Raw genomic sequence first — 14,905 nt, 5'->3', positions numbered from 1 at the left:
TCTACCTAGGGCGACAAAGTGAGACTCTGTCTTTTTTTTTTTTTTTTTTTTTTTTGGCTGGGGCCGGGCTTGAACCCACCACCCCTGTTCTATGAGCCACAGGTGTCCCCTACTCCTTGAGCCACAGGCCGTCGAGACTCTGTTTTAAAAAAAAATGTGGTATATACATACAATGGAATATTATTTGGCCTTTAAAAGGAAGGAAATTCTGGCATATGCCACAACATACATAAATCTTGAGGACGTTATGCTAAGCAAGGTAAACCATTTACAAAAATATACTGTATGATTCCACTTATGTGATGTATATAGAATAGTCAAAATCGTAGAAACAAAGTAGAATGGTGGTTGCCAGAGGCTTTGGGGAAGAAGAATGGGAGTTATTGTTTAATGGGTACAGGCTAAGTTTTACAAGATGAAAAGAGTTATGGAGATGAGTGATGGTGATGATTGTACATTATAAATGTATTCAATACTGCTAAACTGTACATTTAAAATGATTAAGATTATAAATTTTATATGTATTTTAATTAAAAAATAATATAGTGGGAGATAGGAAAAGAAAAATAAAAAAATATATAAAGATATCTGGAAAAATTCCCAAATCTTTGGAAATTAAACAACATATTTCTTTTCTTTTCTTTTGAGACAGAGTCTCACTTTGTTGCTCTTGGTAGAATGCTGTGGCATCATCGCTCACAGCAACCTCAAACTCCTGGGCTCAAGTGATTCTCTTGCCTCCACCTCCTGCCCCAATGCCTGGCTATTTTTTAGAGACAGGGTCTCACTCTTGCTCAGGCTGGTCTGGAACTTGTAAGCTCAGAGCAACCCACCCACCTAGGCCTCCAAGAGTGCTAGGATCACAGTTGTGAGCCACCGCGCCCAGCCTAAACAACATATTGCTGAATAACCTATGAATCAAAGAAATCAAAAGAGAAATTAGGAAGTAATTGGAATTGAATGAGTAGGAAAACATATCAAAAATCACAGGATGCAAATAAAATACTGCTTTTTGGAAATTTTACAGTACTAAATACTTATTCAAGGAAAAAGATCTCAAATCAATAATCTAAGCTTTTACCTTAAAAAACTTGAATAAAAGCCTGAGTTAAAATGCAAATTAAGCAGAAGGAAATGAAGATTATTAATCAGTGGAGTAGAAAACAGAAGCACAAAAGAGAAATATCAATGAAACCAAAAGCTGGCTCTTTGAGAAGATCAATAAAATGTATAAACGTCTAGCCAAACTGCTGATGAGAAGACATAAATTATCAGTTACAGAAATGAGAGAGGGGACATAATTACAGATCTTACAGACATTAAGAAGAAAACATGCCAATTATGAATTTATTTCCTCTCAGCTCCAAACCCACTCTTCTTTGCCCTGCTTTGTAATACTGGAACTAAACCCTGTAAACATTTCTCCTTTGCCAGCTGGCACAATCTTATGCCTGTAGTAAGCAATGGAGATTTTCAGCTTGTTTTGCTGAAAATTAAATGCAAAAGGTCAGGCTTCAGAAAAAAGGAAGAGGTTTAGTTTATTGCCTTTGGTGCATGTATTTGGCTCTTAAGTTGTGGCAGTGAGTAAGTAGCTTTAAATGGGAAATCGAGCAGCACATCCTCCCATCAGTCTCTGCGGCACTGCACCAGGGAGCTTCCCAACAAGTTTTATTCCGGCAATCCATGGAGGAGCTTCCTACTCACCAGTGCTGGCCTAAGGCACCTCAGCAAGCTGCTTCCCCATACAGTAACCCAGAGCCTCACTCGCTTCAATAAGGTGTGAAACTCAGCGTGGGAAGGTGAGGAATTCCAAATTAGTGGCTGCCCTCTTCATCTGTTATTCCTATGTATTCTTTACATTTCACCACAGCCTTCAGTCTACCCTAGAAATAGTTAATCTCCTTTTTCAAACTTTACAATTATTTGCATTAAACATTCCTTGTGCAAATTACTATTTTGGATTGTGTTTCTTTCTTTCTTTTTTAATTCTGCTTCTTGACTGGAAATGATGAAACCAAAATTGACTTGGGCTATGGTGATGAATACCTATGATCCTACCTATTTGGGAGGCTGAGGTGGGGGGACTGTTTGAGCCCAGGAGTTTGAGATCAGCCTGGTAAATATAGTGAAACTCTTTAAATAAAAACAAATTAAAAGAAAATTTGGGGACTGACTTGGTCACACCCTGGGCATAAGTGTAGAAATAAACTCTTTGACAACAGGAAACAGGATGCTATTAATCAGTGGCATGACAATGAATTCTGATGAAGTGCCAGCCTTGGGAGCACTTCACTATTAGAGGTAGTAATAATGGCCATAAGGTGCAGGATAGATTGCCTTGAGTGCCCTAGAGCACTAATAGAAAGAAAACAAAAGCAGCTCAAATCCTGTCTGAGAACCAAAAGAAAGCTGCAATAACAACTCTAAAGTAATCCATTTCTTTTAGCCACAGGGCTGTTTTTGCTAAAATCTAGCCCAAACTTTACTTCTGAATTGTGCTTCTGAATCATACTACTTGGATTCATAGTCTTGGCAAATTTATGTGACTATCAAGGAATTGAGAAAGGGCCTCTAAAACTGGGAGGACAGGTTAAATCAATAATCTCAAATTCCCAAGTTTCCCTGAGATTCCTTTGCCAGTGGAAGGAGCTGTCCTTTGATTAAAAATCCCACTATAACCTAACCTGGAGTAAATGCCTTACAAGAGGACACCTGTCCTCCTCAAAACTCGCTAAAACTATACCAGTCCAATAACTAGGGTCAAATATATTAGTATCCTCTAGGAGTAATGTACACATTAGGACCCAAGAAGACAGAGCTTATATAGTTTACATACCAAAGGATTATATAATTGTGTGTGTGTGTGTGTGTGTGTGTGTGTGTGTGTGTGTGTGTGTGTGTGTGTGTGTGTGTGTGTGTCCCCATCCTGGGGATGTGTGCTGGAGTGGATTCTGGCATCAGACTCAGGAGAGATGAATTTATTGATTTAGGTACACTTACTAGAGATTCTGGATTTAATGCATTAGAGCCACTTCCTGCTGTACAAGCCAATAGCTTACTTATTTGGTTGACTGAAACTTGGTTTCAGTGGCCTGTGTGTAATGAGACGGAAACGCTGGAGCTTCCATGGAATGCTACAGAGGAGGGAACATAAGGGGTTAGAGTGGCAAGAATGCTGGAGTGGATCTATCATATGTTATCTGCATGTCCACCTCATCACATCATCTCCCTAGAAGGCACTCCTGTCAGTACAGCATTAATAAATATAATAAATTAACAAGGGCATCATCTATATCTTTGAAAGGCTCTGTAGTTGCTTTCCTTTGTAGACCCCATGTATGACTATGGAAGATACCACATGGGGCATCAGTTGACCACATGACCTGAGCTTCCCATTGTGAGCTGCATGCTGTTTGACTCAATTAGCTGTAAGTTTGAGTATGCACACTGTCAAATGCAAATGGCCTATAAGATCAAGGTAAGTAAGTCACAGGCTCTGACTTCTGTTGCATTACCTCTATGCCTGCAGCTTCCTGGAGAGTTCCTTATGACCAACTAAGGAAGAAACTGTTTGAGCTCAGTTTATTAGTGGATCTAAATAACATGCTTGTACCACTCCAAAGTGGATAGCTACAGCATCACAGCCCATCCAGGGGTGACCTAATGAGCACTCATAAAAGAAAATCCTCTCAACAGACAGAACTTTGAACATACACTGTCTGCTTTATGTGGAATGATGACCACAAGTATGGGTCCATGGGCAGTTGCTCTACAGCAGTAGTTCTCAACCTGTGGGTCATGATCCCTTTGTAACAACGAAAATACATCCTGCATATCAGATAGTTACATTACAACTCATAACAGTAGCAAAATTCCAGTTATAAAGTAGCAACGAAAATAATTTTAAGGTTAGGGGTCACCACATGAGGAACTGTATTAAAGGGTTGCATCATTAGGTGGCATTAGGAAGGTTGAGAACCACTGCTCTACAGGCATATACATTATTACTTATTATCTGTGTATCTAAGGCATATACAGATAATAAGACGGAGGACTGATGACAAGAAAAGCAGAAGAAGCAGAAGATGAACGGATGTTTGGAATGGACACAGCCTGTGAAGATACTTGTGCCCAATGCAGTGGCCCACCAAAGACTCACTGCAGAGGAAGCTCTTACTAATCAGGTTATGTGTTCTTATCAAAATAACACTTTTTCTGTCATCCTCTTTCTTCAGATACTCTAATGCTAGCTCAGTGGCTCCAAGAACAAAGTGGCCATGGTAGCAGAGGGAGGATATGAATGAGCTCAACGACATGGACCTCCCTTCCTGCTGACCCAACTGCCGCCTCCACCGAGCACTAAGTCTACGAGGCACAGACCAACACTGAGTCCCTAGCAGGACATCATTTTCTAGGGACAGTCAGCCATATGGTGATAGGCTGATTATACTATGCCTTTTTTCATGATGGAGGGAGGCAGACATTTAGTCTCACTGTAATAGACACACTCTGAATATGGGTTTGCCTTTTGTTTTTTTTTTTTTTGTTTGTTTGTTTGAGACAGTCTCGCTTTGTTTACATGGGTAGAGTGCTGTGGCATCATAGCTCACAGCAACCTCAAACTCTTAGGCTTGCGCAATCCTCTTGCCTCAGCCTCCCAAGTAGCTGGGACTACAGGCATGCACCACTAAGTCTGGCTAGTTTTTCTATTTTTTTCATAGAGAAGGGGTCTCATTCTTGTTCAGGCTGGTCTCAAACTCCTGAGCTCAAGCAATCCACCCACCTCAGCCTCCCAGAGTGTTAGGATTATAGGCATGAGCCACCATGCCTGGCCAGGTTCACCTTTTCTGCTAATAAAGCATCATGATATTCTATATAACATTGCTTCATATCATGGAATTAATTTCATGGCCAAGGGAGAGAAGCTCTGAGCTCATGTCCATGGAATTAACTGATTTTACCACATATGCTGCCACTCAGAAGCATCTGGGTTAAAGATAGAATGATGCCAGCTGGGCGACAACACCCTAAATAATAAGGCTCTGTCTTACAGTGTGCAATATATGTTTTGACGCAGAGGTCACCATGGAGTGCTGTTTCCTTCATAGTCAGAATACATGGGTCTAGGAATTCAGAGGTGGAATGGTACTGGTTTCAGTCACTGTTATACCTGATAACTCATTTGCTGAATTTTTAATTCTCATCCATCCCTATAGAGTACAGAGATCATACATAGTCCCCAAAGAGAATGGTTTCATCAGGGAATAAAACAATAAATTGAAACAGAAGACTTCTACCTGTTCATTTTGGGCTCTTCATGCCACTAAACCAAAAGTAAGAAGAGTGAGTTACTCTACAAGCTTGAGTGGTTGATCCCAATTTTATACATGTGTAATAAGGGAAAGTGAGACTATACCTGAAGCCAGGGGATCCTGTAGGGTGCCTCTTAACACTGCCAGTATGTCTATTCCCAATAGTACAGGTTAATGGCACATTATAGCAAGAAGAGGCAGGAGTGTTGAGGACGCAAACCTTCCTGGAAATAGGGTTTGGGTCTCTCTATCAGGTAAGAAGCCTATTGAAGTTATGGCTGAAGACAAGGGAAAGTACAGAATAGGTCTGGGAGAAGGATGCCATAGATGCCAGCTATGGTCTCTCCAATAGTTAATTATGAAAACCACTAATACATAATTTCTCCTGTCATGTGTAGGTGTTCATTTGGCTATATTAACCGTTTCCTTCTTCTTGTCTTAGAAGGTTAACCTTAGCAATGAGTCTTTACGCAATAATACATTCAGCCTCACTATAAGGAAATTTGAGAAGTAATTAATATTACTAGCTATAAAAATAATGGCTTTGGGGACTAGATGCTTCTTCATTTGGGTAAATGCAAGAATTTCTTGTTCTAAGTTCAAATGTGTAGAAGGTACATACAGAAGGTGAGTAGCCAAAGGGTACTCACTATGCCAGTTACCTATTTATCATCTCTCACCCCCAAATCTCCCACCTTTGACCTAGTTTTGTGGAACTGGCTTGAACCTACAACATGTCTCCTTTACCAGTTTGCACAGTGTTAGGCCTTGTCAGTAAAGGGCACTTGAAGAACTCTAAGAAGGGGCTTTGCTTCTTGTACCCTGAAATACTGGTAGTACAGCCTATAGGACTAGATTAAAAACGTGGTCTTAAGAGCACTGGAAATTATTTCTATAAAATATGATCAAAAATATATTTGCCATTCAACTTCACTGAACCCGCAGTCACTATGTTGTCTTTTCCTCTCAGTCTCCTTGCTGTCCCTCCCTCCACTGCTTCACTTCCTTCAGGGTGTTTACCAACTCCAGATCCCGCCATTCACACTGCACAGGAGGGGCCAACCCCACAGAACATGCTGCTGTTGTGTGACACAGCACCTTGCTTCATTCTCCACCTACTACACGCATGAGCCCCTGGGGGTATGGCTTCCACTACTCCTTAATCACTACTCCGGAAGTTTGTAATTAGGAAGAAAAAGGACACATTTTAAAACCTAGTGTGGGTTATCAGCAAAGTTGGCCATTGTCTTTCATCAGTAACTTTTTGAAAGTACACCAAAAATGCATCTAACCAAGGTAAAAGCAGGGTGACAACCTAGGATTCTTTCCATTGTAATGACTCTCCAAATTCCAAAACTCCTAATTCTTTCAACTTCTTCAATGCAGTATAACAGATACCTAGTATACAAACAAATATTAAGTATACAGCATGATGGACCAAGTACTCCGACCACAATACAATTAAATTAGATTTTTAAAAAGGATAACAAGAAACTCCATAGGTTAAAGAATAAATCATAATGAAAAAATTTTTAAACTTAAAACTGAATAACAAGCTATAAAATTTTTAGGATGAAACAAAAATGTACCTGAAAATTTCATTATTAAATGTACTTCTTCTGATGAACATACTAGTTTTCTTTTATGAATACCATTTCCCCTTAGAAGGAATTGAGAATGAATATAAGGTAAAGCAAAACTTGGGCATTGTATTCAAAGGCCATTTCTTTCTTCTTCCTACATGTGTGACCCAAAAGTCACTTAATTTCTCATTTTCTGTTTATTGTTCTATTTTCTAAGGTCTCCCCTGCCTCTTTCTCTATTGTTTAAAGTTTTTGAGGAAGATTTAAAATGTAAATAAAGAACAGGATCAGAAACTAATTTGGTGGGGGGCAATGGAAATATTATAGATCTTGATGTGTAGTGCAGTGACTTCACAGGTCTAAATATTCATCAAAATTAATCAATTGAGCACATTAAATAAACACAGTTTATCATACATAAATTATATCTCAGTAAATAAATTTAAGAAAAAAAGAACACTGTTGAGGCACACAGGTATTGAGTAATTGCTAGTTTGTTTCCCCATCCCCCTATAGAGAGAGAGACTTGAAAGGAGAAACACTTAGGTACTATCCCCCATATGAAAATCCTTAAAACCTTTTAAAGATAATTATGAGGTTATTACTTTGGGCTTCCTCCCCTCCACACTAAATCCCAATATTTTTAACTTTCCCTATGACTTTGACTTTTCCATCCTTTTACACAGCAACATTTTAAATTTAGATTATATGCGTCTCCTTTAAGTTAAAGAACAAAAAATAGTAATTCACATACATTACAAAATATCTTGAGGTTTTTTCTTTTCTTTTTTTTTTTTTTTTTTTTATTGTTGGGGATTCATTGAGGGTACAATAAGCCAGTTACACTGATTGCAATTGTTAGGTAAAGTCCCTCTTGCAATCATGTCTTGCCCCCATAATATCTTGAGGTTTTTAATTGTTAACTTCACAGTCTATGGGCCTCAATGGTAGTACTCTGTTGCCAACTCATGTATTAAAAGAGGATTATTATATACATTTAAATCCTCACAGGAGGCCAGCTATACAGTTACTATTTTGAAGTCTTATTGATTACTGGCTGTATCTATACTTCCAAAATGAATTATTTTTAAACAAGAGTAGCTAAGATACCTTATTTTAAATTTGCTACTATCATTAGAAAAACTTAACTCTTCAATTTCCTTTTAATATATCAAGTGTAAGTTTTGCTACCAACTCAGTTATCACGTATTTATGTATTGTAAGCTCCTAACAAAATATTTCATGCTGGACTTTTGATATTAGTAAATTTTCTAGCTGTTTTGCCAGTAATATTAAATATAGACTGTCTCCCCTAAATAGCTTAAAATAGAGAGTTCATTTGAATGGATTATTTCTAAGAAATCTGTCTAGGCTAGAAACTACCATTACCCTGATGAGTGAGATTTTTATTTGTTACTTTGTTTTGGTTTGGTTTTAACAGCATAATTTTACACTAGGTAAATATGAAGACATGTTTTCATCTTAACATTTTTTGTTTACTTTTTAATCACTTCTCAAGTTAGTAGATTTAAAAAATAAAATTACCCTCTTCCCCCAGTCCATTTCACTCACCTACAAAATGGGCTGGAAATAGTAGGTATCACATAACAAATCCCCCCATTCAGGCAAAATGACCTGTGACCAGGACCACAGGGCTCTTCGTGATCTAAAACACATACATGTATAAAATAGAGAAAGGCAATTAAATTTTTCCTAATGCAACAAGGAATAATTAGCTTAGAATGAAGTAGCAATTCTAAAATTCAGAGTTAAGAATTTTTTCTCAAAGTAAAAGACTTCATCTTATTCCTTATTTGATAGGAACTTTATCCCTTTGAGGGAAAACTTAATCCATCCTAAAGATATGGCAACTAATTATAATGGATTCAGAAGCTACATAATAGAAATAAAGAATCTCTGTATTAGTTAGATTAAAAAGTGATTAGGATCTTAGAATATAAACAGGGCCTTTCTTATTGAGTAGAGAGATTCTGTAGAATTACTTAGAGCTTCCCTGTCCCAAGGTTTTATTTTGATTCTTATTTTTCCTATTAGGATTCAAATATATTAAAATCTGAAATTGTGGTGGAAATAAGATTTAGATAATTGAGATAAATTTTTATGTCCAAAGTTATCTTTAAACAGTCCTATATGACAGTCTTAAAGTAAAATTCCAAAAATAATCATGTAAGGTTTTGATTGGCAAAGTAATTTTACATAATAGCTATTAGTAACTGTAAAGACATACCTAAAGTTCTAAACTTCAATTATAAACCTAAGTCATTGCTTCATATACAGCCAAATCTTTCAGAATATTAAGAAAATAAACCCCCATGACCTCTTGTTTCTTTTCTCTCCCTCCTCTGTCTCCATCCTCACCACGCTTCTTTATGTTTGACCTTTCCTTTATCTTTCTTTGCTCTCTTTGCCTTCCCTTTCTCCCTTGGTACCTCTCCTCCCTTCCGACCTCATCCTGACCCACTATCTTTAAAAAAACAAAACAAAACAAAAAACCCTTTCCTTTGACTTCTGGAAACCAAAGCCAAGAAAAAAAATCAAACTAAAAATAGAAGAATTCATTTATGATAAGAAGAAAAAATAGCTGAATACTTTATCTTTCAGGTGTAAAGGGGGGAGTTACTTTGCTTTAAAATTACACATTGTTACTTCCTGATTGTTTCTGTCTAGAAAATAACCCTTTTCTTATGAGAAAAAGAAAATGACATTACTCCCATTAGGCCTCTAATTTGGCATTTTTTAAAAAGTATACTAAATAAAAAAAATTTTTTTTCTAGCTTTATTTTCCACTAAGATGTCCATGCCCATGAAGATACAATTGCTATGAGTCAGATATCTCCACAATTAGAATTTGAAATTTTAAACTTTATTACTGTAGATTGAGAAGCACCTACTTCAACATGACATCATAAATATAGAAGTAAAGAGATTGTAGAGAGGAAACCAACTCTAGAGAATTTAACTGGTAAAGAAGAAAGTTAAGTAACCAAAATTTTTTTTAGGTTTTTTTCCCTTTTTTACACAATGCCATGCTTTATTATAATCAAAACACTTTTCACAAGAAATCTCAATTAACATTTCATTGCATCAGCATCACGAGAGTCTTCACCTATGGTTTTCCACTGAGGGTGCAATGTAACTTTAGCACTGTTAAAATACTGCCCTTGTTTTTTAACTAGATTATAACTAGACATCTCTCAACGTCTGGTATTCTATCAGTAAAAAAAAAAATTCATCTAATCTGAATGCCTATCACTGAATCTCTGAATCTACTTTTATTGTGGCTGATTTTTTTCTTTTCTTCTTCTTTCACTTAATTTTTTTTAAAAGTTGTTCTCCTTTATTTTACAACATGTGTTCACCATCATTCAGTTCAAGAAGGAGGAAAATAACCCTAGAGGCAGTGAAATGGGACAATTCAGGAAGCTAAGGGACCTGGCTGATTTCTTGACCTCACTGTTGTCCAGGCTGGAGTGCAGTGGTGTTATCATAGCTCACAGCAACCTCAAACTCCAGGACCCAAGTGATCCTTCTGCCTTCCTACCAAGTAGCTAGGACTACAGGTCCATACCACTCCAGCCAGCTAATTTTTCTTTTTTTTTTTTTAAGAGACAGAGTCTCACTTTATCGCCCTCGGTAGGGTGCTGTAGCATCACAGCTCACAGCAACCTCTAACTCCTGGGCTTAGGCGATTCTCTTGCCTTAGCCTCCCAAGCAGCTGGGACTATAGGCACCCACCACAATGACTGGCTATTTTTTTGTTGCAGTTTGGCTGGGGCTGCATTTGAACCCACCACCCTCAGTATACGGGGTTGATCCCCTACCCACTGAGCCACAGGAGCCGTCCAAGCCAGCTAATTTTAAAAATTATTTTTGATGAAACAAGGTCTAGCCATGTTGCCCAGGGGCTGGTCTGGAACTCCTGACCTCCAGGAATCTTCTCACTTCAGCCTCCCAAAGTGCTGGGATTACAAGTGCAAGCCACCACGCCCAGCCACTGACTTTATTATTTATGAAGTTGATTTCAGATACAGAATAAGCTATAATTAGTCAGTATATAAAAACAAATAAAACACATAAGTCTAAAATAAAATAGAGTAGAAGCTCCATAGCTGACCACCTCCTGAAGTTGACCTAATTTTCATAGACCAGACATGCACCACATGTGTGTATCAGTACAGTAGACTTAGTTCCTTGTATTCATCACCTCTGCATGTTGACCAGTTTGCTGCAGTCCCTTGGGTGGTCAGCTTACAGAGGTTCTTCTTCCTTTATAACATAAAACTACAGATCTTTCAAAATCATACTATTTCATATTTCCAGAAAAATGTCAGATGGGAACAATATAGCTGTGTTAATATACATTTTTAGTTATTGTTCTATTTTTAGTTATTGACAATGTATGTGACACACATTGTCAAAAGCATAAACTTATAAGAAATTACCTGTTGGCATCTTAATTTTTAAATCGTCTCATTCTTGGTCAAAAATTAGCATTGAAAAACAGCACCTAAAACAGTTTAAAATGAATAACTTAGGAAAAATTATCTCCTTTTGAGGATATTATATGATGTCAAATATCTAATAGCAATACTCTTAAATATTGAAAATTAAGACATTTACATACCACCAAAAAATTTAGTTTTACCGCATATATTTTTAGACACTTATATCAATAAAAAGTGTGAACACATAAAACTAAAAGATCAACATTAAATAGTATAAGTGCAAACCATTGCCTGAAAAATGTAATTTAATCATAAATATCTCCCTGCAGCAAAGTTTAATAAGCTTTATCTTTAGTAAACATCATTAATATAGTAGTATACCATGAGACTTCATATGAAAGACACGGGGCAATAAAGGAGATTGAATGACCCGGAGTGACTTTTTGCTTTTTCATAAAGCCTATTTATAATCTGACTTTTAAGTAAAATGGGCAACCTCCAATTTTTCAATTTATTTAAAACAGACAAACTAGTACTATAGAAAAATCTTTAACAGCATTTAAAATTGGTATGTTTCTATAGTTAAAACTTTTATAAAAGCACTTTTAAGTTTCCTATAGACATCACATTTACCAGTCTACACATGCCTTTCTTTTAAAAAATGTCTGGCATCTGGTAAAGCAAAATAGCTAATGACATACTTATGTGTAAGCTCATTTGCTAGAACAAATTCAAAGGATTTAAAACATATCTGAAGAGACGTACTATACTTACGTTATGATTACAAGCTCTCAGCTCTGTTCCTTGAAGGCCATTTACTCCTGACCTAAGCACAAAGATTTTGTAACAGAAATCTCAGTCTACAGCTTCCCATTAACACAGGTGTAATACCAAGGTTTTCTCCCAAATCCAATTGCTCTTTCTTATACAAACAGAGAGAAGGGGTGGAGGAGGGAGAGAAAGAGGAGGGAGAGGGAGAGAAAGAGGAGGGAGAGGGAGAGAAAGAGGAGGGAGAGGGAGAGAAAGAGGAGGGAGGGAAGGAGAGAGAGAGAGAGAGATATTACCTATTTGATTTCAGATAATCTCTGGCTCATTCTGAGTTTCTTTTTTCCAAACAATTAAGACTTACCCTCAATAAAAACTTAAATTCATATGAAAATAAATTTAGTTGGCTGTGCAGTATTCCAAAAGTTTTTGAATACTACAGACTACCCCGGCTGTGACTTGCATTTTATAACACGTCAAAAATCTGATTTACATGGCTGTAGTATGCAATATGGGTGAGGTCAAGACCAACCAAGGTGTGCACAGAGGTCAGGCACTGTTCGAGGAACCACCCCCTTTAGTCTGCATGTTCAGAGTTGCAAATGAAACAAAATCTTATTTATAAAAGGATTTGTAATAAGCTGTACTCCCAAATCACTGTCCAAGTTTTAAAGTTATGAAATAAACCACATTCTTTAGACTCCTTACTTATCTTTACTTGTCTGAATAATTCAAGGGTGTTGTGTAAGTTTGGGAGAAAAGGAATTTTAATGTGGAGCTAATGGATAAGTGTTCCACAAGATATTTTTAAAGAATTTTTTTAAATCTGTATTTTATCTGGTTTGTTTTTCCTTACAGATCACATAAAATTTACATATATAATGACTTGAACTTATAAAACTAAAAGAAGGTAATAGTGATAATAGAATTTATACCATATGCAATTAATTTATACCATATTCAATTTAAAATGAATATACTCAATGAATCTGGCTAATTTGACTGATACTGATGACAATACAACTACCTGATACTATGCCAAACCTATTATACATATACTAAGGAGAGTTAAGTTTTTTTAAAAAATCATAAGTGCTTTTAAAAGATTGACTAAAACTATAATTTTATTTAAATACAGTACAGGGGTCTTCGTCACATAATTATCTAAAGCATGACAAGCATTTAGATAGTATATCTTTTCTAAAATGGCAATTCAGACATTTTTTGACTAATATAAAAACACAGAAACGAATACATTTGTTCTTTTTAGAAAATAAACTCATACACTATGAATCAATTCTCTTCATTATTACATATTATCTCCCATTCAAAGGCAATTTTTACATAGCCAGGAGCATTATACAGGTATACCTCATTTTATTGTGTTTCATAAATATTGTGGTTTTTCTTTTTTTTAATAAGTTGAATGTTTGTGACAACCCTGTATTGAGCAAGTCTATTAGCTTTTCAAGAGCATGTGCCCACTTCCTGTCTCTGTGTAATTCTTGCAATATTTTGGTAATTCTTATAGTAATTCAAACTTATTCATCATTATTATGGTGAGGTGTGACCAGTGGTCTTTGATGTTACTATTCTAATTGTCTGAGGACAACATGAACTACACTCATGCAAGACAGAGAACTTAATTGGTAAGTGCAGTGTGTATTCTCAATACTTCACTGTCTGGACGGTCCCCGTCTCCCTTCTCCTCAGGTCTCCATATTCCTCAAGACACACCAGTATTAAAATTAGGCCAACTAATCACCCTACAAGGGCCTTTAAACGTTCAAGTGAAAGAAGAGTGATACTGTCTTTCACTTTAAATCGAAAGCAAGAAATGACTTAGTTTCAAGTTTGTGAGGAAGGCATATCTAAAGTTAAGATAGGTGGAAAATAAGTTGTGCCAAACAGTTAGCTAAGTTGTGAATACAAAGGAAAAGTACTTGAAGATTAAAAGTGCTACCCCAGTGAGCACATGAGTGATAAGAAAGCAAAATAGCCTCATTGCTGATAGGGAGAAAGTTTTAGTGAACTGGATAGAAGGTCAAGCCAGCCACAACACTCCTTTAAGCCAAAGCCTAATCCAGAGCAAGGCCCTAACTCCCGTCAGTTCCTGAGAGAGGTGAGGAAGCCATAGAAGAAAAGTTGGAGGCCAGCAGAGGTTGCTCATGAGGTTTAAGGAAAGAAGCCATCTCCATAACATAAAAGTACTAGATGAAACAGCAAATGCTGATGTATAAGCTGCAGCAAGTTATCTAGAAGATCATTAATGAAGAAAGCTACACTCAACAATAGATTTTCTTATTTATTTGTATTTTTTAGAGACAGTGTCTCACTTTATCGCCCTCAGTAGAGTGCTGTAATGTCATAGCTCACAGCAACCTCCAACTCCTGGGCTTAGGCGATTCTCTTGCCTCAGCCTCCCGAGTTGGGACTACAGGCACCCACCACAACGCCTGGCTATTTTTTGTTGCAGTTTGGCTGGGGCCAGGTTTGAACCTGCCACCCTCGATATGTGGGGCCAGCGCCCTACCACTGAGCCCCAACAAGAGATTTTCAATGTAAATGAAATAGCCCTCTTGGAAGGCTGGAAGAAGTTTGCCATCTAGGACTTTCATAGCTAAAGAGAAGTCTATCTGGCTTCAAAGGGTCAAAGGACAGGCTATCTTTTTAGGGTTGGTAAGCTGATGGTTTTAAATTGAAGCCAATGCTTACTATACCATTTTGAAAATCCTAGGGCCCTTAAGAATTATGCTAAATCTATTCCTGCCTATGCTCT

The 14,905-nt window shown here is 37.0% G+C and overlaps 1 protein-coding gene across 5 annotated transcripts in view; it reads right to left on the bottom strand.

The window, feature by feature from the left end:
- The window catches only part of NRG4 (neuregulin 4), a 145,672-nt gene extending 133,078 nt beyond the window's left edge, over positions 1 to 12,594 (bottom strand). For all 5 annotated transcript variants that reach the window (XR_008380644.1, XR_008380647.1, XR_008380646.1 and 2 more), the window contains exons 1-4: positions 12,491 to 12,594; positions 12,136 to 12,283; positions 11,359 to 11,423; positions 8,468 to 8,561 (exon numbers count right to left, since the gene is read on the bottom strand). Coding sequence is in view for 1 of the 5 variants with exons in the window: in XM_053594186.1 (XP_053450161.1) it covers positions 8,468 to 8,561; positions 11,359 to 11,368 (104 nt within the window). In the remaining 4 variants the exon portion in view is untranslated. The remainder of the gene's footprint in view (positions 1 to 8,467; positions 8,562 to 11,358; positions 11,424 to 12,135; positions 12,284 to 12,490) is intronic.
- Between the last annotated feature and the right edge of the window lie 2,311 nt (positions 12,595 to 14,905).

Source organism: Nycticebus coucang, chromosome 6 (genome assembly GCF_027406575.1).
Source record: "Nycticebus coucang isolate mNycCou1 chromosome 6, mNycCou1.pri, whole genome shotgun sequence".
Taxonomy (NCBI): Eukaryota; Metazoa; Chordata; class Mammalia; order Primates; family Lorisidae; genus Nycticebus; species Nycticebus coucang.
The sequence above is the reverse complement of the archived record's forward strand: the minus strand, read 5'-3'. Positions and strand labels throughout refer to the sequence as shown.